This window comes from Gopherus evgoodei, chromosome 6 (assembly GCF_007399415.2).
Source record: "Gopherus evgoodei ecotype Sinaloan lineage chromosome 6, rGopEvg1_v1.p, whole genome shotgun sequence".
NCBI lineage: Eukaryota > Metazoa > Chordata > Testudines > Testudinidae > Gopherus > Gopherus evgoodei.
Genome location: NC_044327.1, coordinates 4617972 through 4644005, shown reverse-complemented (window position 1 = coordinate 4644005; position 26034 = coordinate 4617972). Strand labels below are relative to the sequence as shown.

The following is a 26034-nucleotide window of genomic DNA, read 5'->3' as shown; positions in this document are numbered from 1 at the left end:
TGCCGGTTGCCAGGAGGGTGGCAGGCAGGGCTCCGGTGGACCTCCAGCAGGCGTGCCTGCAGAGGGTCCGCTGGTCCCGTGGCTCCACCGAAGCCACATGCCTGCGGGAGGTCCACTGGAGCTGCGGGACTGGCGACCGTCAGAGCACTCCCTGCGGCATGCCGCCGTGCTTGGGCGGCGAAATGTCTAGAGCCGCCCCTGGCTGACCCTGCCTCCTCCGACGTATTTATTGTAAATTACTGCACAATGTTGCTCTGGAAGCAAAGAGGTTACACAAGGAGGAACTTCTGGCTGAACCATCTCTCTCACAGACAGAGTGGGTAATAACATTAAAGGGAAGGGACATCCCAAATATGCAGGACAAATACTAAAACACTTAATGAAAGAATCTATGGAGGAGGGCTGTTAGAGGAAGGCTAATCTTGGACTAAAAGCACTGAACCGGGAGCCAGAAGATCTGGGTTCAGTTCCCAGCTGTGCCACGGACCCTGGGGAGACCTTGGGCAACTCATGTAATCTTGTGTCTTAGTTCCCCATCTGTAAAATGGAAATGTACTTCCTTTGACTGTTTATGCTGGAAGTAAGACTGTCTCCTATACCACTCTACCACATGTAACATTACGTACCATATCAGGATCTGTAGAAAAGAGGGAAGCCTTAACTACAAAGGATACGGCTAAGCAGAAGAACAACAAATCTAAGGAATGGTTACAAACGATACAAATAGGAAATTGACTTTTGAGCATACTTCAGGCTAAAGAAAGGTAAAGAATTTAAACCTGAATAGCTGTTTCAGACACACAGTGCAAATGGGAATGAGATTAAAAAAATAACATGGCAAAGCAGGAAAAAAGGGCAGAATACGTCAGGCTGGTGAAGGAGAACACAGGAAAGAAAAACAGAAATGGAAAGCGGGGATTGTGCTCCAGCACTTTCTCCTGTCCCTTCTGTGTCTGTATTTTGTCTCCTTAGGGTCTGCTCATCCAAACACTCCTTACAGCTGCCAGCGGTCGCACACTATTTGTATTCACGTTGTTCATGTTAAAAGCAAACACGCACTGTTCTCTGAGGAATTGCTCCTGCTCCTTTCAAGTCAATGGGGGTGTTGTCATACACCCCCACCAGAAATAGGATCCAGTCCCAAATGTCAAACAAGAGGTAGAAAAGCATTTCCCCTTTCAGTGTAAACATACAGAGACCTGCAGGGCTGGAATTCGGAATCTAACCACTCGGTAACACTGTCGTCTGCCTGTCTCACAGAAGGCATGTCATTGGGTTTAAACAAACAGCCGTCAAGGTCATTAGGCCAAAGAACTGACCTACCATGACAGTGAACCCAGCTGAAGATCTTGTGTTTTGGCCTGATAAGTATGTACCTGATCTTTGTTCCAGCTGTAAATTTAACTGGACGCTGATGGCATGACTTTGCCCAATACTCACAACAAAAGACTCCACGCATGCGCATTGGGATAGGTGATGGGGAAAGAGAGCGATGCCTTGAACATTGAGCTATAATGGTATTTGTTAAAACAAAGCAGAGGAATGGAACTCTTAGGAACCTCAGGAAGCCTCTGCTAGAATGGAGACGATAAACAACAAGTATAAAATACCAGCTCCCTTGGTTCATGGATCTCGCTTCCAAACGCACCACTCACTTTTCAAGGGACATCTGATTGCAAACCAGTATCCAAAGGCCGGCCTGCGGCAGTGCTGTGCAGCTCCCTTTACAGTCTCCAGGCCTGATTCTGATCTTACTCAGACCAGCGTAATCAAGAGTAACTCCCATCAAGCCAGCGCCGCCATTAGAGTGATCAGAGTTCTGCCCAATCATCTCCAGCATTTTCAGGCCCTGGGGAGAATGCAGTGGGGTGGGCCAGAGAATACTCTACACTTCCGTTCAGTGGGAGATATTTGTCTAGCTTTACTGGGGAGACAGTAGTAACAGCTGGCTTGGACTTGTTCTAGAGGGCCTGATTCACCACTGCATCACTCTAGTTTTCCCTCGGTGTATCTCCTGTGGGGAAAGTGCCAATGGTCTGACTCGGAGTCCACCCGATCAATGGAGTTATGCTAGCATGTAAGTGCAGTAATGCAGCAGCAAACCAGGCCCCTGATATTTATTTTATACGTTAGGCCTGATTCTCTTCTTGCTTACACGGGTGTAAACCAGGAGTTACTCCGCTGAAGCCAAGGATTTATAACAAAGGTGGGAGATCACTGCTCCTTCGGGTAAGTCAGCACACACTGCATGTTATCAAGTGATCGGCCATTTGGGCAACATTTGCTCTTCCACAAATGTAAGCACACCATGCAATTCAAAAAGAGCCCAATCAGAGGTGAAAGTAATTTACAGGACTTAGCGGTACTGCCAGAGTCCGGAAGGGGCGTGGCCTCATCTGAAAGGGGCGTGGCCTATCAAGATTTAAAGGCCCTGAGGCACCAGCTGTGGCTGGGAGCCCCAGGGCCTTTAAATCAACCAGGGCCTCTCAGCTGCAGAGGTAGCTGGGAGGCCCCTAGAGCTCAGGGGCAAATTAAAGGGCCCAGGGCTCCGGCTGCCATGGGGAACCATGAGCTTTGCGGGGCTGGGGCAGGTATTTAAAGGGCCAAGAGCTCCTGCCACTGAGGGGAGCTCTAAGCCCTTTAAATCCTGGCCCCAGCCCAGCCACCGGAGCCACAGATGGGATTCAAAGGGCTCTGGGCTGCCCGCAGTGGCGGGGAGCTCTGAGCCCTTTAAATCTCAGCTGCGGCAGGGGGTTTAAAGGTCTCTGGGCTGACCACAGCCGGCACCCCAGAGCCCTTTAAATCTGGCCCCAGCCTGGCTGCCAGAGCCGCGGGCGTGGGGTTTAAAGGGCTCTGGGATGAACGCAGCCGCGGCAGCCCAGAGCCCTTTAAATCTGGCCCCAGCCCGGCCGCCGGAGCTGCGGGCAGTGAAAGCCGGTGCTGTCCGGCACGGTGTACTGGCTCTTGCTGGTACACCGTACCGGCTTGTACCGACTTACTTTCACCTCTGAGCCCAATCCTGTCAGATGCCTCACTTCAGCCCCCGATTCCTACGGCACTCGATGGGATTGAGGGTGCTTAAAACCTCCCAGGATGAGTCCTTGGTTTGTGACTGCTTTCTACAAGGTATACCTCATGCTAACACCAAGACAGAAGTTGCCCTGGTACGTACGGGCTTTTGCTGTTACAAAGGAGAACACAGCATAGCAAGTTAAATGTGTTGGGAACCCTCTCTCCAGGTTATACACATGTAATAGTCGGCAGTGAAGAAGAAAGAGCAGATCCCAGACAGGGCAGATGGAAAGCAGTGGTTAATCATGCTCTGCTTCAGTTCACGGCACTGTGTGACATGATTACAGGGCGCTCATATCAGGGGCATAGCCAGGTGGAGGGAACGAGGGAGCAATAAAAAAACAAACAAAAAAGGTGCCACCCGCTGCAGCGCTTTTACTCACCCGGCAGCGCTCCAGGTCTTCGGCAGTGGGCCCTTCACTTGCTCCAGGTTTCTTTGGCAGCACTGAAAGTCCCGCTGCCAAAGACCCAGAGTGTCTGGGAGGCAGGAGCTGTGGGGGGGCACTTTTGGGGGCCCCCCGAGTGCCCAGAGGGTTAGTGGGAGATGGGGAACAGCCTGTTCCGCTTCCAGCTCCAGACACCAGCCAAGCAAGCTCGTGCTTGGGGCGGCAGATTCTAAGGGGCAGCTTCCGCCCAATCCTAGGGCGGCACAGCTGCCCTATTTATTTATTTTGGCTTTGCCTCCGGGTCCGGCCACCCTGCGCCCTGGGGTTTATTTATTTATTTTTTTGGCTTGGGGTGGCAAAAATGTCAGAGCCGGCCCTGTCCGCTTCCCTCGCCCCAGCCCCAGCCATGTGTCATAAACAGATAGCTAAGGGTTAATGTCTCTTTCACCTGTAAAGGGTTAACAAACAGCGACCTGCAACACTTGACCAGAGGACCAATCAGGAGACAAGATACTTTCAAATCTCGGTGGAGGGAAGCCTTTGTGTGTGTTTTTTGGGTTTTGTTTTGTTCTCTCTGGGCTCTGAGAGTGACCACACGTACCTACAGGCTCTCTAATCTTCTATCCCATTTTGTGAGTAAAAAGGTAGAAAAGTGGTATAGTCTTTTTATTTCTTTTCCTTTATTTGCAATTGTGTAGTTTGCTAGAAGTATTTTAAATTGTATTTGCTGGGGGGAGGCTTCTTTCTAGTTTCTATAAGCTGACAGACCCTGTAACTTTTTACCATCTAAATTGCAGAGATAAAAAGAAAGAAAAAAGTAAAAGTTTATTAAAAGTTTTGCTTTTAAGACCTGTCTGATTTTTTCTCCTTGTTGAGGCTCAAGGGAATTGAGTCTGTATTTAACAGGGAGGGAGGGGAGAAGGGGGAATCCCTTTGTTTTAGATTCACGGAGTTTGAATCTGAATTGCCTCTGGGGGAAGGTATCATTCCTCTCTGTGTGGTGATTCAAGGAATTGAATCACGGTGATCTATCTCCTAGTGTACCCAGGGCGGGAAAGAGCTGGGAGGAAGAAAGGAGGGGGAAGGTAAATGGTTTATTCCCCTTTGTTGTGAGACTCAAGGAATTTGGGTCTTGGGGGTCCCCAGGGAAGGTTTTGGGGGAGACCAGAGTTTATCAGGCACTCTACTCTAAGTCCTGATTGGTGGCAGCACTACAGGATCTAAGCTGGTAATTAAGTTTAGGGGAATTCACGCTAGTACCCATATTTTGGACGCTAAGGTTCAGATTTGGGAATTATATTATGACACCATGTCACTCAGGGGAGGGAGCTTGGGGGAAGGGATCCCCCCCCTGCACTCACCAGCAATGGCAGAAGCGGAGCAGCCCGGCCCCAGCCAGCTCTACTCCGCCAGTTCCCAGCCGCAGCACTCCGCTTCCCGCCGCTGGTGAGCGTAGGGGAGGGGGGACCTTTCCCCTGCCCTCCCCCCCGCAAAGCAACACAGCTGGGGTAGTGGCAGGGGCACGGGAAGCAGAATGGGCTGGGGCCATGTCGCTCCGCTTCCCACTGCTGGTGAGTGCAGGGGAGCGTCCTTTCCCCAACCTCCCCACACTCACCAGCAGCAGGAAGTGGAGTGATGCGCCTGGGAGAGCGGAGTGGGCTGGGGCGGGCTGCTCCACTTCCCACCGCTGCTGGTGAGTGGCGGGGAGGGGAGGAGGGACTTTTCCCCAATATCCCCGCCCCAGGAACACGGCTGGGGACTGGGCAAGGGAAGCGGAGCAGGCTGGTGCCGCGTTGCTCTGCTTTCCCCCACAGCTGAGTGCAGCGGGCAGCCTTTCCCCAACCTCCCTGCACTCACCGGTATCAGGAAGCGGAGTGCTGCGGCTGGGAGCTGGCGGAGTGGAGTGGGCTGGACCCACATTGCACCACTTCCCGTGCTGCTGCCAGTGAGTGCCTGTGCCCCGGCCCTGGCCCCAACCCCAGCCGCCTTCCTGGGCTCCGCTGCGCCCGGCAGCTTCACCCCCTTCCCGGCCACCACACTCATGATCCTGCCTCTGCCCGCGACTCCCGAACCGAACTCTGCCCTGCCCTGCTCCCCGCGCAGCTCCAGCCCTGCACTGACCTTACCCCGCTCTCGCCGCCGGCCACTAGGATTTAAAATCCAAGCCGCTTGCCACTAGGCACCATGGGAACGCCCCCTCCTGCCCGGTTTAAAGGGACAGGCATGCCCACTGCCCCGCGAGCTGACAGCTGCGAGCAAAGAGGTGCTTCCAAGGCCTCACCCCACAACATCATCCTCGCGCGAGTATAAAAATTAAAAAGGCGCCACCTTTGGGGAATGTGCTCAGTGGGGGAGCAGCTGTTCCCCCTGCTTCCCCCCTAGCTATGCTTCTTACTCATATGTCACATACTGTACTTAAAAATCCCTTGTTCTCAACTCAGATGGGCCAGATCCTCAACTGATGTAAACTAGTGCAACTCCAGTGAAGTCAGTGGAACTCTGCTGATTTACACCAGTGGAGGAACTGACCTAGTTGTGTCTAGTTCATTATTCAGTTCCCATTTCACGTACGTACAGTTTCAGACAATGCTGAAGCCTACCTTCTCGAATCCTGCTGTAGCATTGCACTGGCAGGAACTACCATGCAAGAGAACTTGTCTCAAAGAATGATCACATAGTGCTGTGCATACAGCTCAGGACTGATGTGCCAGTCACATCCCCAAAATAAACACTTTAGGCAAGGACAAAGTTATCTGAGAAATTCAAGGTATGTCTACACTGCAATTAACGCCCCCTGGCTGGCCCATGCCAGCTGGCTCGGGGTCAGGCTAAAGGGCTGTTTACTTGCAGTGTAGACTCGGGTGCTCTGGGACACTCCTACCTCACAGGGTCCTAGAGCTCAAGCTCCAGCACAAGTCAGAATGTCTACACCACAACTGAACAGTCCCTTAGCCTGAGTCGGCTGACATGGGCCAGCCACAGGGGTTTCATTGCAGTGCAGACATACCCACAGTGATGACATACTGACCCGGATAAGATCCATTTCCTGGCTGCTTTCCATGAACGTCCAAATCTTCGGGCTTATCTCCTCCCACATCCCTCCTAGGTCCCGGAACACGCCCAGCTCCTGGAAAGTCCTGTTCACCTGCCAGCAAAGGGGAAGGATTATTCCAAAATTTCAGCATTGCAGGTCAGAGCAGCAGCAGCCCAGGTGGGCAGAGTGCAAATCTAGGCACTGCGCTGCCCAAGTTTTACTGGTAACGTGGTAGCTACAGCAAGGAGAAAAATCACACGTGTTTGAAAATAAAAATATCACAAGCCAGTACATTTGTGTGGCCAGGATCTCCATGCCTTTGTAGGCCACTTTAAAGGGCTGAATTATGTCTGTCTCTTTCATGAGTGTACACAGGGAGCAGCGTAAAAAAAGCCTGCCCCTCCGCCCCCCTTTTCATGTCAGAGGTATTCAGGAAAGCACTAGGACTGCTGCTTCCCAGTGCTCCCAGAAGTGAGTGTCTCCCCAAAGGAGGTGGGAAGGAGATGCAGCCTAGGTATCCCCCAGCCATCCCTCCTGTCTTCCAGCCCCCTTTTCTCTGCGAGGCTTCAGCAGAGAACATAGATAGGCTCTGCACTACAGGACAATCACCTTTATACTTGAACGGTGTTCCCTGAGCTGGTTACACCAGCAGTAGGGCCAAATTAAACCATCTCCGTAGAACAAAGCTGTGAACTGCATGGATGGGTCTGGCCCTGTCTCTTCTGTGCTGCTTATATAGGGGACAAGGTTCCATAGCCTACCTCAGTCATGACCCTCCTCGTGACCGGGGTGTCAGGAGTGTACAGGATCTTCCCAATGAGCAAAGGCTTCAGAGCCCTCCAAATAATTCGGGAAAGTGGACTGGACTCAAGACTCTTCAGCAGCTCATTGCAGTAGGGTGCTAAACAGGGAGAGAACATGCATGAACTAAGCTAGAGACATGGTATTGAACAGCTCAAAGGCACTCACGGGCAAGTGTGTCACACACGTGTGCATTTTAAAAACAGAAATAGCTGAGCCGAGAGGGTTGGAGTTAAAAAGAACCCACCCTGAGCTGCACAGCTTGACCAGAAACCCAATGCCTCTCACTGGATCTGGAGCTCTGAAAGTCACAAAGTGGCATCTGCACAGCATCTGCTGTGAAAACCAAGCCCTCATGCAAAGCAAACACTGCTCACTGATTACAAAGCACAGTTCAATCCCAAAGAGCACATCAAAGGCCCAATTTTCAAAGGATCAGTAGCCAGATCTGCAGCAGAGCTCAGCACCTCATGTGCACCCTGAGGGCAGAGCACTTTGCAAATCCAATCCATGGTAGCATGCCCAAGGTCCAACCCAAAGCCTAGATTAGTCAGTCGGAGCCTTCAGTGGGCTCTGGGTCAGGTCCTTACACTGCCATTATAAGAACATCTCACATCATATGGAACGGAGTGCTAGCCTATCACGGAGTATATGGGCATGTAAATACACACATGCCTTGAGTAATTATCTGGCTATCCTGTCACCCTGTGGGACAGTCAAGAGGAAGTGGAGGTCTCTAACAATTCACACACTCGTAACATGAATAGGCACGTTGCCCAGGACTGGGTCTCACTTACTTGTAGAATTATCATAGAAATTAGCTGCATCCTCCTCGGTGCTGTTGCCTCCAAACAGGGCTTTGTAGTTGTTGTCCTCATACCAGTTGAGAGATTTGATTTTCAACCCTCCCCCCTCCGGATGGCCACACACAATCCGTGACACCGCCTGGTAGATCTGAGTAGAGGAGCTTGTGGAGTTCACATTGGTCAGAAACATCACCTCCTGCCTCATGTCACTCCAGCTCTTCATGCTCACCAGCTGCAATGCACGGGGACAAAGTGCTTGCTCATTTCACTTGCATGAAGCAGGTATTTTGATATCAAAGCATTTGTCTCCACAAACACCTGATCTGATTTAATAAACCAGCTACGTGAACCAGACCTTGGAAAAGCAAAAGGGTATGATCCGTGGGGCGAACTTGCACTCAGGAAATGTCCCATGTATGCAGGGGGTGGGGGTGGGGGCTGGCTTCTGTTGTGCCAGCTCCTTTATTCTGCGTTTTTCAATGACATCACAGAGAAAATCCTTAGCCCCTGCCCTCCTGTAAATTCCACACCTTCTCATGGCTGCCCCCATTCCCATTCCAGCAGGGTCCCCTCACTCGGGCAACAGAAGGGGGGTGGAGGGGAGTGAGCCAGAAGGAGAGGCAGGGATTAATAAACAGTGAGTCAAACTAATCAGATGCAGCTTTGGAAGATTCAGAGGCTGAGATACGGGACCCAGTTCTCTACTGGTGTAAACTGGCATAGCTTCACTGAAGTCAATGGGCTTGTGCCGATTTACACTGGTAGAGAATTTAGCCCATGAGGTCAGCTATCACTTTCCTCCCACCCTCCCTTTATCAATGGCATTCCCAGAAAATCCTTAGATGGTTATGAGGCAAGTCCAGCTGTAGCTGAACTTTAGGGTCACAACAGGCATCTTCACTGCCTCCGCAACCATTAAAACCAGCCACACATTACAAGGCACCTCCTTTGGCATCTTCCCTAACACAAGGTGCAGGGGCATTAACACTACAGATTGGCTAGGAAGAGGTTAGCCTCCACCAGAAACAATCTCCATCACTCTGACATTAGCAGCCGTGTCCACTCACGTATGAAGTGATGCGAATAAAAACACCACAGGACCAGACTACGACACTACAGTAACATACTGTGCTTTAAGAGAAAAGGCCAGATACCCAGAGTGTGTAAAATGGCACGTCTCCACTGATGTCCATTTATATCAGCTCGCAACCTAGCCTGTAATGCTTCAGACCATTATTTTCAGAGCTGCAGTCTCCAGTGACTTCAACTGGAGCTGGGCATGATGGACACTTTTGGAAAATATCAGGCCACCTTAACCAGAGGTGTCGCTATATTTGCCACCTATCGTAACAACAATGACACACGTTAGTATTGGAGAGCTGCACTGCTTCACTAACAGTCTGTAGAAGGGCCTTCTGAAACCTCTCAGTAAGAAACTAAATTACATAGTAGCGAGACATGTTGTTCCCAGGATAGGAGAGACACAAGGTGGGTGAGATAATATATTTTACTGGACCAGCGTCTGCTGGTCCAAGAGACGAGCTTTCGACTTACACAGAGGAGACTGATGAAGAGCTCTGTGTAGCTCGAAGGCTCATCTCTTTCACCAACAGACATTGGTCCAATAGAAGATATTGCCTCACCCACCTTGTCTCTGTAACAGCTAAAAGGCACTACAGTATTGCTACCAAAATGACCCCTACCCCCACTCCCAGACCTATAAACCTGCAGCTGCTCACATGTTCTGCATTGCTAGTCAGTATGCTACCCTGGTACCTACATGGTCAGGTCAATTTGAAATCTGAACCAATAAGCTCCAGAGTCCAAGTCAGATAAGTACCCAAATGGGGCAGAAGCGCTGAACAAAGTAATCAAGGCCTTTCTGTACAGTGACTGGCCTTTTACGGCAATGGTTCTATCTGATCATCTTGTTCCCTTCTTCCCTCCCGCTTCTCTTGATCTATACTGCACACCCCACTGCTTCACAAAGCTTTGATACAAACACAAGGGCCAGAAGTGGTGAAACCTGGAGATCCTGAAGAGCCTAGGCACCTGCAAGGACTGAGGGTTGACGCCAGGAATCCCAGGACAGCCTGGGGAGCTGGGCTCTCAAGACAGCTAATCAGCCTCTCCCTCTCCACTGGACCCACAGTTCCTTCCTGAGCTCCAAGGGATCCTCTGGGCTCTGAGTGGGGCATTTCTAGGCTTGGAAGAATCAGATTTGTATCGGTAAATATCGATTTCTCTGTATCCATGCAAACCGACAAAAATATTTCCATTGTTAATACTCAAAATTTACAGACAGACGAAGTAGGGAAAATGCTGCTTAAAAACTTCTTAGACTCAAAATCCAGTGATTTAGACTCTTGAATTGGACTTGTTACAAATGGACTAGTGAATGAAGAGTAAATAGGTATGGTTTGTTTATTAAAGGATATCATGTATATTTTGACATGTGATGTTGACAATCTGTGAATCATAGAATCACAGAGTATCAGGGTTGGAAGGGACCTCAGGAGGAATCTAGTCCAACCCCCTGCTCAAAGCAGGACCAATTCCCAACTAAATCATCCCAGCCAGGGCTTTGTCAAGCCTGTCCTTAAAAACCTCTAAGGAAGGAGATTCCACCACCTCCCTAGGTAACCCATTCCAGTGCTTCACCACCCTCCTAGTGAATACGTTTTTCCTAATATCCAACCTAAACTTCCCCCACTGCAACTTGAGACCATTATTCCTTGTTTTGTCATCTGGTACCACCGAGAACAGTTTAGATCCATCCTCTTTGGAACCCCCTTTCAGGTAGTTGAAAGCAGCTATCAAGTCCCCCCTCATTCTTTTTTTTTGCAGACTAAACAATCCCAGTTCCCTCAGCCTCTCCTTGTAGGTCATGTGCTCCAGCCCCCTAATCATTTTTGTTGTCCTCCGCTGGACTCTTCCCAATTTTTCCACATCGTTCTTGTAGCGTGGGGCCCGAAACTGGACACAGTACTCCAGATGAGGCCTCACCAGTGCCAAACAGAGGGGAATGATCATGTCCCTCCATCTGCGGGCAATACCCCTACTTATAGAGCCTAAAATGCCATTAGCCTTCTTGGCAACAAGGGCACAATGTTGACCCATATCCAGCTTCTCGTCCTCTGTAACCCCCAGGTCCTTTTCTGCAGAACTGCTGTCTAGTGACTCGGTCCCTATTCTGTAGCAGTGCATGGGATTCTTCCGTCCTAAGTGCAGGACTCTGCACTTGTCCTTATTGAACCTCATCAGGTTCTGTGTTAACAGTTTAACCTTTAGATTTTTGAATCACAATGTCTAATGTTGTTGGAGAATTGTCTGGCCCTTGCCCCCCAATTTCCCACAGTTGTGAACATTTAAATTGATAAAAATCTAAAAAAATGCTTTAAAAACATTGATATTATCCGTCGAAGTAATAAAGAAATAAAAATCCAATTCTGCCAAGCCTAAGTATAACACAGAGGCACATGGGAATGGCTGCACAGGGGTTTCCAAGAGCATGAGGGAAAGGAAATATGCCCCTGAGCTGTTGCAATTCTGTGATCCACTCTTCCACAACTTCTCTTGGCTTTTGCTCCCATCAATTAGCATAAGTGGAATGGATGCATCCTGCCCAAAGTCAGCACCCAGAATACCAGGCATGTTTTAGCTAGACATGACACTGGTGTCTTTCCTATCCCATATATTTGTAATATAACACACAACAGCCATCCCTTTATGAGATTCACACAAGAATGCTAAGGGAGATTTTAACATTACAGATACTTCCTGGGCCATGGTCCATCACTTTATTTCCATGGACAGTCACACAAAGTCAATCAGAGTGTAGCTGGCCTGCTAGTCTTGATGTACTGTGCCACTTGATTTTGACACAGTCAAAAATGACAAAGCCCTGGACCAGAGCAAACCAAATTCACCCCAGAGGTTACATCACTGAAGTCGGTGGAGTTATGCTGGGGATGAGCTTGGCCCATTAAGTTTATTCCCAGAATTGTGGATGTTTTAAACATGTTCCAATGACATGGCAAAAATTCGGCTGATGCTGATCAAGAGCCACTCCCATGTCACATACAAGAAGTCTATTTATTTTTAGAAAAATATACACCCTCACATTGATATGATGGGAGACAGATGAGACAAGCAAAGCTTTGGGGTTTATTCCATATTTGCCTAGTGTTAATGCCTCAGGCATATTTGAAATTTCTCCACTGCCTGTTTATTGTCTTGGTCTGCATCCCACCCCACCACATCTGGTGTCGTGCTCCACACAGCTTGGGGGAAGCAGACACCACGTGATACAATGGAAACAGGAGCACCGCCAGCTTTTTTGGTGCCCTAGGTGGCAGAAGGTCCCGCCTCCAAAATACTGAGAGTGGCCGAAGATCTGGCCGCTGCGGTTGCCACCCCCCAAACATTAGCGCCCTAGGTGACTGCCTAGGTTGCCCAATGGGTTGCGCCGGCCTTGAAAGGAAATAACCTTAGGCATACATCAGTAATTTTAGGTTTCAATATTGCTAACTTTAATTTTGCTCTGGTTGACTCTTAAAAATAAGAATTGGACATATATGGCCAGGATTCTCAAAAGAGACTTGTGATTTTCAGTGCCCAACTCAAAGGCCTCATCTACACTGGAAAATTCACCCATTCCACTAAGCTAAAGCAGTATGATCCTCTTCCCCCCACACCCCTAATGTGGACACAGGTATATCCATATAAAGGTGCTTTATACTTGTATAGCTGTTCTCATATGCAAAGGAGAATAACTATATACCAGTATAACTGTATTCGCAATAGGGCTTTTACCGGTATAACTATATTGGTTAAAACACAAAATCACTCCCCTAACTGACAGTTATACCTGTTCAACTTCCAACCTTCGGCTAAGAGTTAGGCCAGGCCTAAACTACAAAATTTACCAGCCTCCCCTACTGTATGTTGAGTCAAGGGTGTAATGAGGTGAGATCTGTGACTGACAGAAGCCTCTAGTGTAGATGCAGCTATACTTGCAAAACTGTGCTTTTCCCGTTATAGCTTGTTTTGCTCTGGGTGGCGGGAATAAGCTATACTGACAAAAGCACAGCTTTGCCTCCATGAGTTATGTCCACACTAGGAGCTCTTTGCCAACGTAGCATAATGGTGTAGTTATAGCGGTAAAGCCCAGTGTAGACCTGACCTTAGAGAAGGGCCTGATTTTCTGAAAGTTCTGGGCACCTATTGTAGGGTGACCAGAGAGCAGATATGAAAAATCGAGACAAGGGTTGGGGGTAATAGGAGCCTATATAAGAAAAAGACCCCAAAATTGGGACTATCCCTGTAAAATCGGGACATCTGGTCACCCTAACCCATTGTCTGAAATCAGACCGCTTTGGCTCGAGCTGGACACCCAAAGACCACTAGTCACTTCTAACTATCTTGGCCATACACATACACAGGGATATATTGATCTAGTAGTCTGGGATGACTCACTGACTGGTAAAGAGAGAGATTAGATGGATAAAACAGACAGACTAGATTCGGCTGAGTAGTAATGCTGGCAGTTTGAGTCTCATTTACTCTACTCTTATAGCTCCTTGTAGTTTGTATTTCCTTTCTACATGTCTCCCGTCTCTTATTTCTGACAAAACCGCAGCGAGAAAACTACAGAACACTCGAGAGCAAAACGACTCCCCCCACTGGCCTGGGGACGTACAGAAAACAAACCCTGATGGTCACAAACCCTGCATCTCAATATGCCACTGCCCAAGCAGAGTAATCAATAGATCTTTGTTAAGCACTGGAGATGCCTGAAGGCATAACAGGTAACAAGCTGGCTGCTGTGTATTATCTATCATTAAGATTTCAGATTACATTATGATAGCAGTAAGGGATGGTTCTAATCTCAGGGTATGGCTACACTTGCACTTCAAAGTGCTGCCGCGGCAGCACTTTGAAGTTTCGAATGTGGTCGCAGCATCAGCGCTGGGAGAGAGCTCTCCCAGCGCTGCACGTACTCCACATCCTCTACGGGTGTAGCTTGCAGTGCTGGGAGCCGCGCTCCCAGCGCTGCGGCACCGTTTACATGGAGGCTTTACAGCGCTGTATCTTGCAGCGCTCAGGGGTGTGTTTTTTCACACCCCTGAGAGCGAAAGTTGCAGCGCTGTAAAGCGCCTGTGTAGCCATGGCCTCACGAAAGCTGCAATGCATATCCCACATCGCAGAGCAGGATCTCGTTGAAAAGCTTTTACTGAAAGCAACACATGCAGGGAGCTGTGGCTTTCTGCAGCTCATTCTCAGTTCTTTCATTCGCACGGAGAGAAACAAGCAGTCACTCCACTGAGGTAATGTGTGCAAAATGAACCATTGCATCTGTGCAAAAGGAACCACAATCAGCTAAAGTGGGAGAGAGGGGGAACGAACATGTGTTTAAGAGCTGGACGGAAAACTCAAATGGCAAGTCTCAGCCTGATGTAAGTAGTTTTACAATGCAGAAAACAGGCTTCATAGGGGGAACATGACTGAGAAGAAACCCGACATAGGGGCTAGGGCACTGGACTGAGGCTTCAGTTCCCAGCCCCGTCACTGATCTTCTGGGTGACCTTGGGCAAGTCACTTCACCTCTGTGCCTCAGTTTCCCCTCCTACATTATATGTCTGTTTAGACTGCAAGTTTTTTGTGACAAGAACTGTCTCTTACTACATGTATATAAAATACCCGATCTCAGATGGGGCCTATAGGGTATGTTTAACACTGCAACACATCTGTGGCTGGCCCACATCCACTGACATGGGCTTGGGGGCTATAAAATTGTGATGTAGATGTCCAGGTTCAGGCTGGAGCCTGGGTTTTGGGACACAACAAGTTGGGAGGGATCCAGAGCCTCGGCTCTAAACAGCTACACCATAATTTTATAGCCCCACAGTGTGAGCCCCACAAGCTCGAGTCAGCTGACACAGGACAGCTGCAGATATTTAATTGCAGTGTAGACATACCCTTAGATGCTATCATAATACAAATAAATAATAATTCAATCTAACAGACCCTGTCACTAAAAAACAAAAATCATTTGGTGCGAGCAGCTTTGTTCAGTCTTTAGGACTGTGCAAAGCACTTTAGAAATTTAAAACAGTAGCCACGTGAGGAGTTATGTCGATTTATAACTGCTGAGGATCTGGCCCAGGCATATTTTTCAGAATACTGGGCTTTTTCTCCACTGCAGCCTGGGAGCCTCTCACCAACAGGTTCAGGCTAGGAAAGATTCAGCATGCAGACTGAATTGGAAACTTGTCCAAAGATTGGGATTGGGATGTTCAGAGTCAGGAATCTAGTTCTGTCCCTTTCCTAATTAAAACCCTTTGCCAGAAAGACTAGGGGATGTGGTGCAAATAATAGTTTTCTCCTTTCCCCAATGCCTGCTGCTAGATCAACAAGGGAATGAATCCTCCTTCCCCAATTGTCACACAGCAGTCAGCACCCCAAAGAATGAAATGTAACTTTCAGTCAAGCAGTCTGGGAGGCTAATGCGACAGGCCAGGCGCTGCAGAGAAAAGGCTGCCTTTGTTTGCACTGAAATAGAAGGAAAGAAAGGTACACCTGCCCAGGAGAGCTGTCAAGCAAAAGGCACGTTACTCAGGGAGTTTTCAGCCACATCAGCAAAGAGAACATCACATGGTTTCAATTATTTTTACCCCCAGGCAATAAAAATAAAAAGAGGCCTGAGTGCTGTAACAGGAAACAGCTGTAACCAGCCCCCGAAGCCAGGTTCTTAGGAGAACCTCTTCTGCTAACGGCTACAGCTTTGCCTTGATTCCAAACGGATGCTGATCCTGGAATCTTCTTGTTCATCTCATCATAAATGGGAATTGCAGCAGGTCCTAGGATTGAGCAGGGAACGTGTCCAAGGAAGAGTTGGTGGGCATGTGCCAGCTTCTAACGCCCTCCCTTCTATGGGAGCAGAGTGCTCAGTAACCTGAGGTGACCTTGGCTTTCTCAGACTCTAAGAGATTACTCCAGTTCATGGCTGTAGGGCTCTCTTTCCCCTATGAAGAATAATGGGGAGGAGGGGGATGGTATTGTTTAGCTGAAATGGTGACTTCTCCACATGTTAGAATAACAGCCCGTCACAGTCAGCACAATCTGAGCTAAAGTAAGATAGCTCACTTCTTATTGCTATTTATATTCTCAGAGGGCCAGCAGCCCCAGTCCTGGAGCAGGGCCCCACTGTGCTGTGCCGTACAAACACAGAACAAAGGCAGTCCCTGCTCCAAGGAGCTAGCTCTAAAAATATAGCTGGGGGCTGGTCCAGCACTAAGCACTTAGGGCTGATTTTTCACCATTTCACCTACAAAAATGTTTTTCTCATCCATACGATTGTCATTTACACATGCAAATTAGTCACATTATTATTTGTATTTATATTCTGATAGTGCCTGGAGGGCCCCAAGCAGGATCAGGTTCCCACTATGCTAGATGCTTCACAAATACAGATGAACAAGCAACAAATACGTAACTGTCCAAAAGTCCAGAGCTAGTAAATTACATCAACCTACTTTTCCCCTCTCATAACTCCTTGTCACTCCCTGAGACCAGCTGCTGAAACCAAGCACTGCTCACATCTGTGAGCAAAATTCATTACACCGGCTCGCGCCCACGGGCCCCGTCCAGGGCACAGCAAGCATTCTGTTTATTTTGCCAGTGAAATGATTGTTCCTGCCTTGGAAAAGCTGGCTCTGAAAAGCAAATGTAGGGCACAGTGCATATCACAGATATTTCAGAGTTCTTCCTTCAGGTCCCTCAGAAGACCAAATCTGTAGCTGCACGCCTCAGAGGACTCCCTCTGACTTCCCTCAGAGTTCTGGGCACAAAAGTGCTACAAAGTAGGGCCTTTCTTTATTAAAGGGAAAAAAGCTGTAAGGCAGGTGCAGGTTTCTGAGCAGCTTTGTGCTTTGGGAATGTCAATTTCAGGCTAGAAACGGTGATGGCAAAGAGAAGTTCTCCCTCCAGATGCAGGAAGAAGCAGCTTACCTCTTTAACAAGCTTCCCAAGACTCTCCACCAAGGTCTCCATGACTCCTGACAGATCATGTAAGGAGGAATTGGAGGTGATTCCTTTCTGTAACAGGAAAGAGAAATAGAAACTTGCGATCACAAAAAGAAACCAACAGGGAAACGCAAACCCTCAGAAACATTCAAATTCCGAGCAGGGTTTAGTGGACAGGGACTCAGGAGACCTGTGTCAATTCCCAGCTCAGCCACAGACTCCCTCTGTGCAACCTGGGGCAAGCTTCTTAATCTGCCCCATGTTTCAGCTCTTCATCCATCAAGGGTGGGTAAGGCTTCCCTTCCTCATAGGACTGGGGTGAGGATAACACTGTGATAGTGAAGGATCCCATGCTTCAGTGAAGGGTATGTGTGGGTAGGACTTGAGTTAGGGGCAACACTCAAACTAACTTTGCTGTGAAGACAAGCCCTGAGTAAGAGATGCAGGAGCTGGTCATGTGCTTTTGACATTTCTCCCAGGAAGGATGAGAATGGACAATTCACAGGCTGAATCGTGAGATTTAAAAAAATAATTTCCGCACAATATGCAATAAAATGTCAGTATTTTTTCAAGGGACACAATGTTCGTGTATATGTTGCCTCGCCCTGCCACATGATACTTCAGTGGTTGCTTCTGGTAAGTAAATATGGCATCTCAGTCATATTTATTTTGCAATAGGAAACAATATGTGTCATAAACACTTTTTCAACCAGGAAGTGGCAGACAAATCACGCATTTGGAATTTCTGTTATTTCCTAACAGGAATCTTGCCCTATTGTTTAAGGGAAGGGTGATCTCATGTGGCTTCATCCCAACACACTAAAAAGGACACCAAGCCAGAGGTTCAAAAGACGCTTGTATTTATATTAAAGAAAACCTTCTTTTCATAGGCAACTTCGCTCGCTGTGTTCAAGTAATTGGAATGTATGTATTATTCAGTGTTCTGTTTGGGCCAGAGCAATGACAAAATGCCACCCATGTCATTAAGAGAGACAAACACAATTGCTTTTTGTAGCCCTCACAGTTCTAGGGTGACCAGATGTCCCGATTTTATAGGAACAGTCCCGATTTTTGGGTTTTTTTCTTATATAGGCTCCTATTACCCCCAACGCTTGTCTCAATTTTTCACATTTGCTGTCTGGTCACCCTACACAGCTCCCTCATGGCCTCGTGCAACATGTGAATCACAGCACAGCTATAGCTCACTGCCAAACCTGGAGACATTTTCTGGGATGCCCCAGCGCTGCAGAGTTAAAACCCATTACTTAACACACACACAAACTGCCTCTCCATGCTGAATATTAGAACTGGAAAGATCTACACAGAGAGAAGCTCTTCCCTATGTGGGAAGGCCCCATTTTAACTTGTGTGGTTTACTGTCTCGTGGGGAAAACCCACTCACAGAGATTGTGTCTCATTCTGTCAAGCGAAGGAGGGTTGGTCCCACATTTAAGTGGCAGGGATATCCCTCCAGCATTGATTTCAGGGGATTAACTGAGGGCAAGGGCACTAGCTTCCCCCTCCCCTGCCCTGGCTGCCTGCAGTCCCTGATTGGCATCGCTCCTCTTTACTGAATCAGCAGCAGTCTCAACACTAGAGAACAGTTTGAAGGAAACAAAATAAAATCCATGGAAGTTTGGGTGAAATGGCCCCTCCACCCGTTTTTGAGCCAGCCCTGCCTAAAGCACTGCAAACTCTCTGCATACTGTGGGCACTATTCAAATACAGAATTAACAACAGCTACCCTGCAGGGCAGGCTCAACGCAGAGCGTCTAATAATTGAACGTGGCAGATCTCATCCGTCATCCCAAAGAGCCTATAAAATGGGAAAGGCTTACATAGATCTCTACTGAATATGCAGTTCAGCGACTGGTACTGCATTATGCCCAGGTGTGTTGCTTGGACAATGAACATCCACTCAACAATGGCTTTTTGCCATCCATCCAGACATAATTTTGGGATTTTTAATGATCCCTCCCAGAGTCCCTTCTGCAGTCCTGTCTAAACTGATTTGCCTGTCTAAGTGCTTATATAAGCCAAAGTATAACTAAGCGCATTTAATTTATCCTCTGCGAGGTTAGGAAACACCACAGTCGCCATTTTACAGGTGTGGAGCTGAGGTACAGAGACATTCGGGGCACGTCTACACTCCATCCGGGAGCAAGCCCCAGCTGGGGCCTGCACACTCACATTCGTGAGGCTCATGTTGGTGCTCTAAAAAATAGCTCTATAGATGGTGTTTTGATGTTGCGGCTTGGGCTCTCAAGCCCATCCCTGGCCCCAGGCTTCAGAGCATGTGCCTAGCCCGAGCCACAATGTCTACATTGTTATTTTTAGGATCTGGGCTCACTCCCAGATGTGGCACAGACATGCCCAGAATCAAGGTCACACAGTAGAGCAGTGGCAAAAATGGCAACCTGGATCTCAGTTCTGTGTTTTAACCACAACTGCCTCCCTCTATTCCTGTGGCAAAGGTTCTCTGTCCCCAGGCTTGGACAGTTATTGGACAAGCTCTCTATATGGAAAAATTTGCGAATATGAAGTATGGTAAAAATGAGCACCGTTTTTCTGTCTGGCTTTCTTCTTCTTAATTGTGCTGAAATCTCACCAGTCAATTCATTGCACTTCGTATCACATTGATTTACTTTGTAACATTAATTCTTCTCTTTTATGTAGAGCTGAACACACTCTCCAGTGCTGAAAGACCAGTGTATCACTCGAGCCCTTAATATGGTGCTTAAATGGGAGCTTGAGTTTTTCACAAAGTCCCTGAGGTGAAATTTACCCTAAATAGAGCTGCAGCTCATGGACCCTTCTCCTTCTTCTTCCTCTTCTTCTTCAGGAGTCTCAGAAAAGAAAATTATGAAAACTTGTAGCCAACTGAGCCACGTCTGTTTATGCCAGTTGAAAACATGGCTCAGAGTTTGTTATACTTGCATTACAGCTAGAGAGAGCTTTTAGTTACTAAAATGCCATTAAACAAAGACCTCCAGGGCATTTTAAAAAATGTAATTTACTTGGCCAATGAGCTTTTCAACACGGGTTTATGAGCTTTGTATAAGAAACAGAACAGAACTCGTTTCCAAGATTTCACCCTTAGGAAAATGCTGCTTTTATTGATACATTGCAAGTGAACAGATTCCTTTGTTCAAGAGTGGCAGAACGTTACCTCCTTTTCAAAGGATGTTATTATAGGTCAAGGGACTGTTTAGCCATTAAGCCAGAGTGTTTCAAATGTGTGATGACCGATTCTTAGGTTCATTTATTCAGTCCATTTGGCCACATAGAGCGCATGTATTTCACTTAACTGATTCAGGCACTACAACAACCTTCACTATTTTCCTTTGGAAAAATTATGCTTTGTGCTCCTAAGTAAGGTTGGCTGAATGCTCATCAGGTTCAGAATTGCTGGATTCAAGATTCTCTTCAGAAGCACAGAGCTTTCCTCTCAAGTCGAGATCAGAAGCAGGCTTCTCAATACTGCACCCAATATCTATATTGTTCTTGCCCACTGGCAGGAGCATAATGACGTATGGCCACTCTTTTACTGATCAAAAACACAGGCTTAGATATGGCCAGTGTTTTTGTTTCTGCTGGGCTAAAGAAATCAGACTTTACTAAGGATATGTCTACACTTACCCTACTTGTTGGCAATGTTCTCACTTTTATCCTTTTACGATCTTCGCTGTGAGAATATTCGAGAGCTTGTCATTACCGAAAGAAAATTCTATAACCGAGGATGGTGGAAAATGAGGAATTTGGGCCTGTACTGAGTGAGTTTGGCTAGAACCAGAATTCATTTAACGTGGAAAAAAACCTAGAGGCCAACATTTCCAACGAGTAGCCTCCTTTTTTAGGCCCCAGTTCATTCTCAAGTAATTTGCTCCCGTATTTTGCATCTGCAATTGGATTGTGGGTGCAAATCTCAGTACTTGTACCCTCACCTACCTGACTGAGTGTAAACTGGGCAGTTAGAGGCACGTACTCAGACTGGCATCTGAAAATCTTTGGGCTCAAAGTGAGTGTGTATGGAGATTTGGGAAGTGTAAACTGCCCAGATAAAGAGATGCTGGGCTGCAGCCATGTGAATGTTTACACCTGTGCAGAGGGCCAGTAAAAGGCCTATAAACCACTTCAGTCCCGTTCAAGCCCACAAAATGCAAATTTCAATTATGAACACTCTAACTAACTGAAGATAATCTCACCTCAACCTCTCCTGTCCCCAGCCTGCTCTGAAATGCTTTCCTTCCCAGAGCCCTTTTCAAAATAGTTCATTTCGCTATAGGTACAATTTTTGTGCTCTCTTTCCTTTGTCTGCTGTTACTTCATCTCTATGTATTCATTATTATGTCATTCTCGGTAGTAGCCTCCCTAGATAAGGACAAAATGCACGTGGAAGACATGTGCAAAACAGAACATGAATTACAGTAAAGTCTGGACTGAAAGCTAATTTGATTCCAGTGCTTAATAATCAACCCCTTTGATTGGGAAAACTCCAAGCAACTGAGGCTTGACTGTCTGTCCTATGAGGCATATCAAAACTGGATACCCACAGAGCAAGCGTGATGAATTCCTCTATGCAGACAGATTATTTGTTTTATTGGACAACGAAGTGGGTTCCATAGGCTCTTTCTTCTCTGTGGGGATGTCTTCAGTATCAACTTAATCAAGTTCTTAATCAAGTGTATGCTACCCAGACAATGTAGGTACACAAAGAGTCGCCTGGGTTCCAAAATAAACAAACATGTCTGTAGCAAATATCTTCAGCAAGCACCTTAATTTTACTTAAATAATTGCAAACTGCATGGAGCTAAAATATTTAGGTACTGATCCAAAGTCTATTAAAGTCAGTGGAAAGGTTCCCCTTCACTTCAGTGGTCTTTGGATCTGGACCTAAAATCTCACATGCATGCGCATGTGTTAAAGCTACTCAAAGAGTGTAGGTTGCCATTAGCTACAAGCTTCCTCATGTTGCAAATATATGAAAACACTAATGCTAAATAGGTTTCTGTCAGACATCTGTGGGTTCATTCCAGCTTAGACGCAACATCTGATCAAAATACAGGAACAATGAATGGCCCTTTGTTACCATACAACATAAATATTTTTCTCCTGACAAATCAATGCAGAGATGCATGTTCACAGGCAATGTCCTCATTTAACACTTAATCAACAGAAAGCAGCAGCATGGCAGGAGAAAACTATATGATTAACTTGGGGGACTCAGAACCCTTCTCCATTTTCCTTATTGGCATTAAACAGTCTATTCCAAAAAATAAAGGCTTGTGTATTCTTGAACACCCCATCCCCATATTTCCCGAAAGCTTGTACAACCAAGCATTATATCATGCCCTTCATAAAGCACTAATTCCCAGCACTGATGCTGTCCCTTACGAATCACTGTATAGCCAGTGCACTCACCAGCACAGGCTTCAAAAGGTCTATATTAGCACGAAAGGCTTGCTCTGCTGCGTGGAGTTTTTCCTTAGGCATGGTGCAAAGGAAAGCTTCGCTGACCACTGCGACTATCGGATTGTGAATTGTAACGAATTCAGACAGCTCTGATGCATTGCACAGATCTCTCAGCTCCATTCTATAGCCAGACAGGATGACCTGGAAACAGTTGTGAAACAATACAAAATGCCATCAATAAATCATTCTTGGCACTAAGTCAGAAATGATAATTTAGCTATATCATAATTCATAATATTCAAAGTTAGACGGGAGAGGGTATTTCTCCCTAAGGATTTCATGGTTCTTAGCCATGTGTTACTCTGATTATGACAAAAGTATGTGGCCCCACTGAGTTCCATAGGAGAGTCCTATGGCTGAGATATCTCCAGCATTCCATGCAGATCCATATAGTAGTAGACTCCCTACTCTACACTAACCTCAATATACATTTGTCTGGGACCTGAGCCCCTCTAACAAGTTAAGGTTTGTGGTCAAAACTAAGAAATGTGGCAAAAGCAAGGAAGAAAGACCCAAAGTCTAAACTCCTGAGATATATCATCTGTAAGACACATTCTCTAGCCTACAATTAGTTGCAATCAGATTTCTCTTGCCTCACACACAGTTGTGCAAGACTGGGAGTTGAGAGCACAAGAATCCTGCCATTTGTGCTCCTTGGCCTGATCCAAAGCCCACCAAAGTTAATGGAAAGACTCCCACAGACTTTAATGGGCTTTGCATCAAGACCTCTGAGCACGAAGAGAGAGGATGTGTGTGTGTGTGTGTGTGAGAGAAATCATGCTGTAACTGCAGCACAAGACACCCCCAATGGCCTATCCTCACCAGTTGGCAAAGGTCATGAGATGGGAGGAGGTTGGTTCCTTCCTCTCTCTTCCTCACATGCTCACAAAGGACCGGCCACAGCCCGGCGCTTGTAATTTTGTAATGTTTGGAACTGATCCTGAGCTACTGAAGTCAATGGGAACATTGCCACTGACTTCAATGGACATAAGACCAGATCCCTAGCTCCTGTCCACAAACACCTCGTACTTTAAGTTAAGGATTCCTGTTAAATATCTGTAAAGGAAATGAATGAAAACCTCTGATCAATCATCTAATACCTGGGTTTCTCATGGGACTGATCTCCACATCTCTTTAACAGGTCATTATGGCACTAGAGTCCTTTGAATGTGCAAAGGTAAATGCTTAATACAGGTGATAAACAAGAGAAGCTTTGGAATGTCATGGTTTACTTTGTGAAATAGAAGCAGGGCAACCAGATTTACACAACTAACAATAGTGTTTCTCTTCATTTCTGCTTCTCTTGGTTTGCAACCGCTGATATGCCTGGACTGGATGTCAGTCTGAATCAAAAGTGATTACGAGGAGTCAGTCAGAAGGAAACCCCCTCTCCGAGCACCCCCTTGCAGCAGGCTGTGGCAGAAACAATGCTTGTCTCAGTTTCCCTTCTGCAGACTCCCAAGCACTCAACTCCCTCTGCTGCTGCTCCTCCTGCCTTCAGCCCTCTCTAGCCCTGGTTCTCTGGTTTGGGGATACCAGTCAGCAAACCCCTCTTGCTGCTCTCCTACCTTCAGCCTTTCTCTAAGGAACCAGCTTTGGCTTCGTTCCAGGACTCCTCCAGTAACTTGGTCTCTTTGGGGCCAGCCACACTGTGACAGAGTCTCACTAAAATCTCTTGTATCATGCTGAGCCGACGAAGTACAAGAACTTTCATATTTTTCAAAGCAAAAACATGTCTACCATCCAGTGGAGAGATGCCTATCTAAGGAGGAGGCAAATGGACTCAGAGTTATAGAACCTTAACTTCTGCCTACATCTGCATTCCAGAAACAGGATGAATCCAAGCGTTGTTCTCTGTAATGGTGGCACTTCACAAAATCATTGCCTCCAGCAGCACAGCAATATGAGAGAAGGATGGTCTTGTGGTTAAAGGCAGTGGACCCCACGGGATTCAGGAGATCTGGGTTTAGTTTCCAATTCTGGCACAGATTTCCTGTGCAACTTGGGGCACACCTCTTATAACAGGGGTTGGCAACCTTTCAGAAGTGGTGTGCCGAGTCTTCATTTATTCACTCTAATTTAAGATTTCGCGTGCAAGACATACATTTTAACATTTTTAGAAGGTCTCTTTCTGTAAGTCTATAATATATAACTAAACTATTGTTGTATGTAAAGTAAATAAGGTTTTTAAAATGTTTAAGAAGTTTCATTTAAAATTAAATTAAAATGCAGAGCCCCCCGGACCGGTGGCCAGGACCTGGGCAGTGTGAGTGCCACTGAAAATCAGCTCACGTGCCACCTTCAGCACCCATGCCATAGGTTCCCTACCCCTGACTTATAACAACAAAAATGTTTATATTAAACAAAAACAACAAGCAGACAGGACCAAAAAAAACCTCCCAGCCACATGAAGTCACGAGCAACAAAGAGTCCTGTGGCACCTTATAGACTAACAGATGTATTGGAGCATGAGCTTTCGTGGGTGAATAGCCACTTCGTCAGATGCATGCGAGTTTCACAACTTAATGAAAATTACAATCGGTCTGAAATTGTGGTGATATCAGGTAGAAGCATAAATTATAAATGACAGGCTAATTCCCCTAAGCAATCTTAAAATGTCAAGATCATTTTTGTAGAAGTTGGGACTGTCTCTGAAAAACAAGACACAGGTCACTTTATTTCAGGCTCATGGATCACAGTATCCTTTCTTTCCTGTCCACTAAGCACTGTGTATGTAAAATTGGGAGATTTGTACAGTCAGTCAGAAGTGGCTTAGGTGACACAAGTGCAATTGTTCAGTCCTATTGTTACTTATACTGTGGTAGCACCCAGGAGGTCCCAGTTATGGGCCAAGACCCATTGTGCTAGATGCAGTACAAATGCAGAACATAGAGACAGTCCCTGCCCCACTAACCTACAGTCTAAGTGGTTTTACAGCTTTCCATGTTTTCAGGGCTCAAATCTGCAGCTTCTGGCTGAGGAGGTTGGGGTGGCTATCTCTTCGGCACTAATCAACACGCCTTTGAAAATCCCAGTCTAATTGGTCTGAAGAGTGCTACAAAGTGACCCGAGTTGGTGTCTCCTTTCCCCAAGAGCTGACTAGACTGCTCTTCAGGGCAGAGACCTTGTATCTCATCACATGTTTCTGTACAGTACCTATAGAGTACACAATCCTGGTTGGAGCTTTAACTATATACCAATAACGTCCCCTTGACACTGCTAGCTCCTACTTTTCTGAGGCGAATGAAAGAGAAAGCAGCACCTGGAAATAATCCCAGATCTCACACGGGGGATACAGAGTCCTAACTTCAATGCAGAGCGGGGAGAGGACTGTATATCTGCAGTGGGCACTAATTCTCTCTGCAGAGATCCTCCCCTCTCCTTCTCCATCCCTATCTACCAAAACCAAACAAACTTCCCCCTAACAATCAATATT

General features: G+C 46.9%; 1 protein-coding gene across 1 annotated transcript in view; it reads right to left on the bottom strand.

Moving 5' to 3' along the window:
* The window catches only part of ABCA1 (ATP binding cassette subfamily A member 1), a 140557-nt gene that overhangs the window by 48740 nt on the left and 65783 nt on the right, over window positions 1-26034 (bottom strand). Inside the window, 5 exon segments of the mRNA XM_030568016.1 lie at window positions 6487-6603; window positions 7254-7393; window positions 8091-8331; window positions 17112-17198; window positions 22548-22739. Coding sequence (XP_030423876.1) covers window positions 6487-6603; window positions 7254-7393; window positions 8091-8331; window positions 17112-17198; window positions 22548-22739 — 777 coding nt within the window.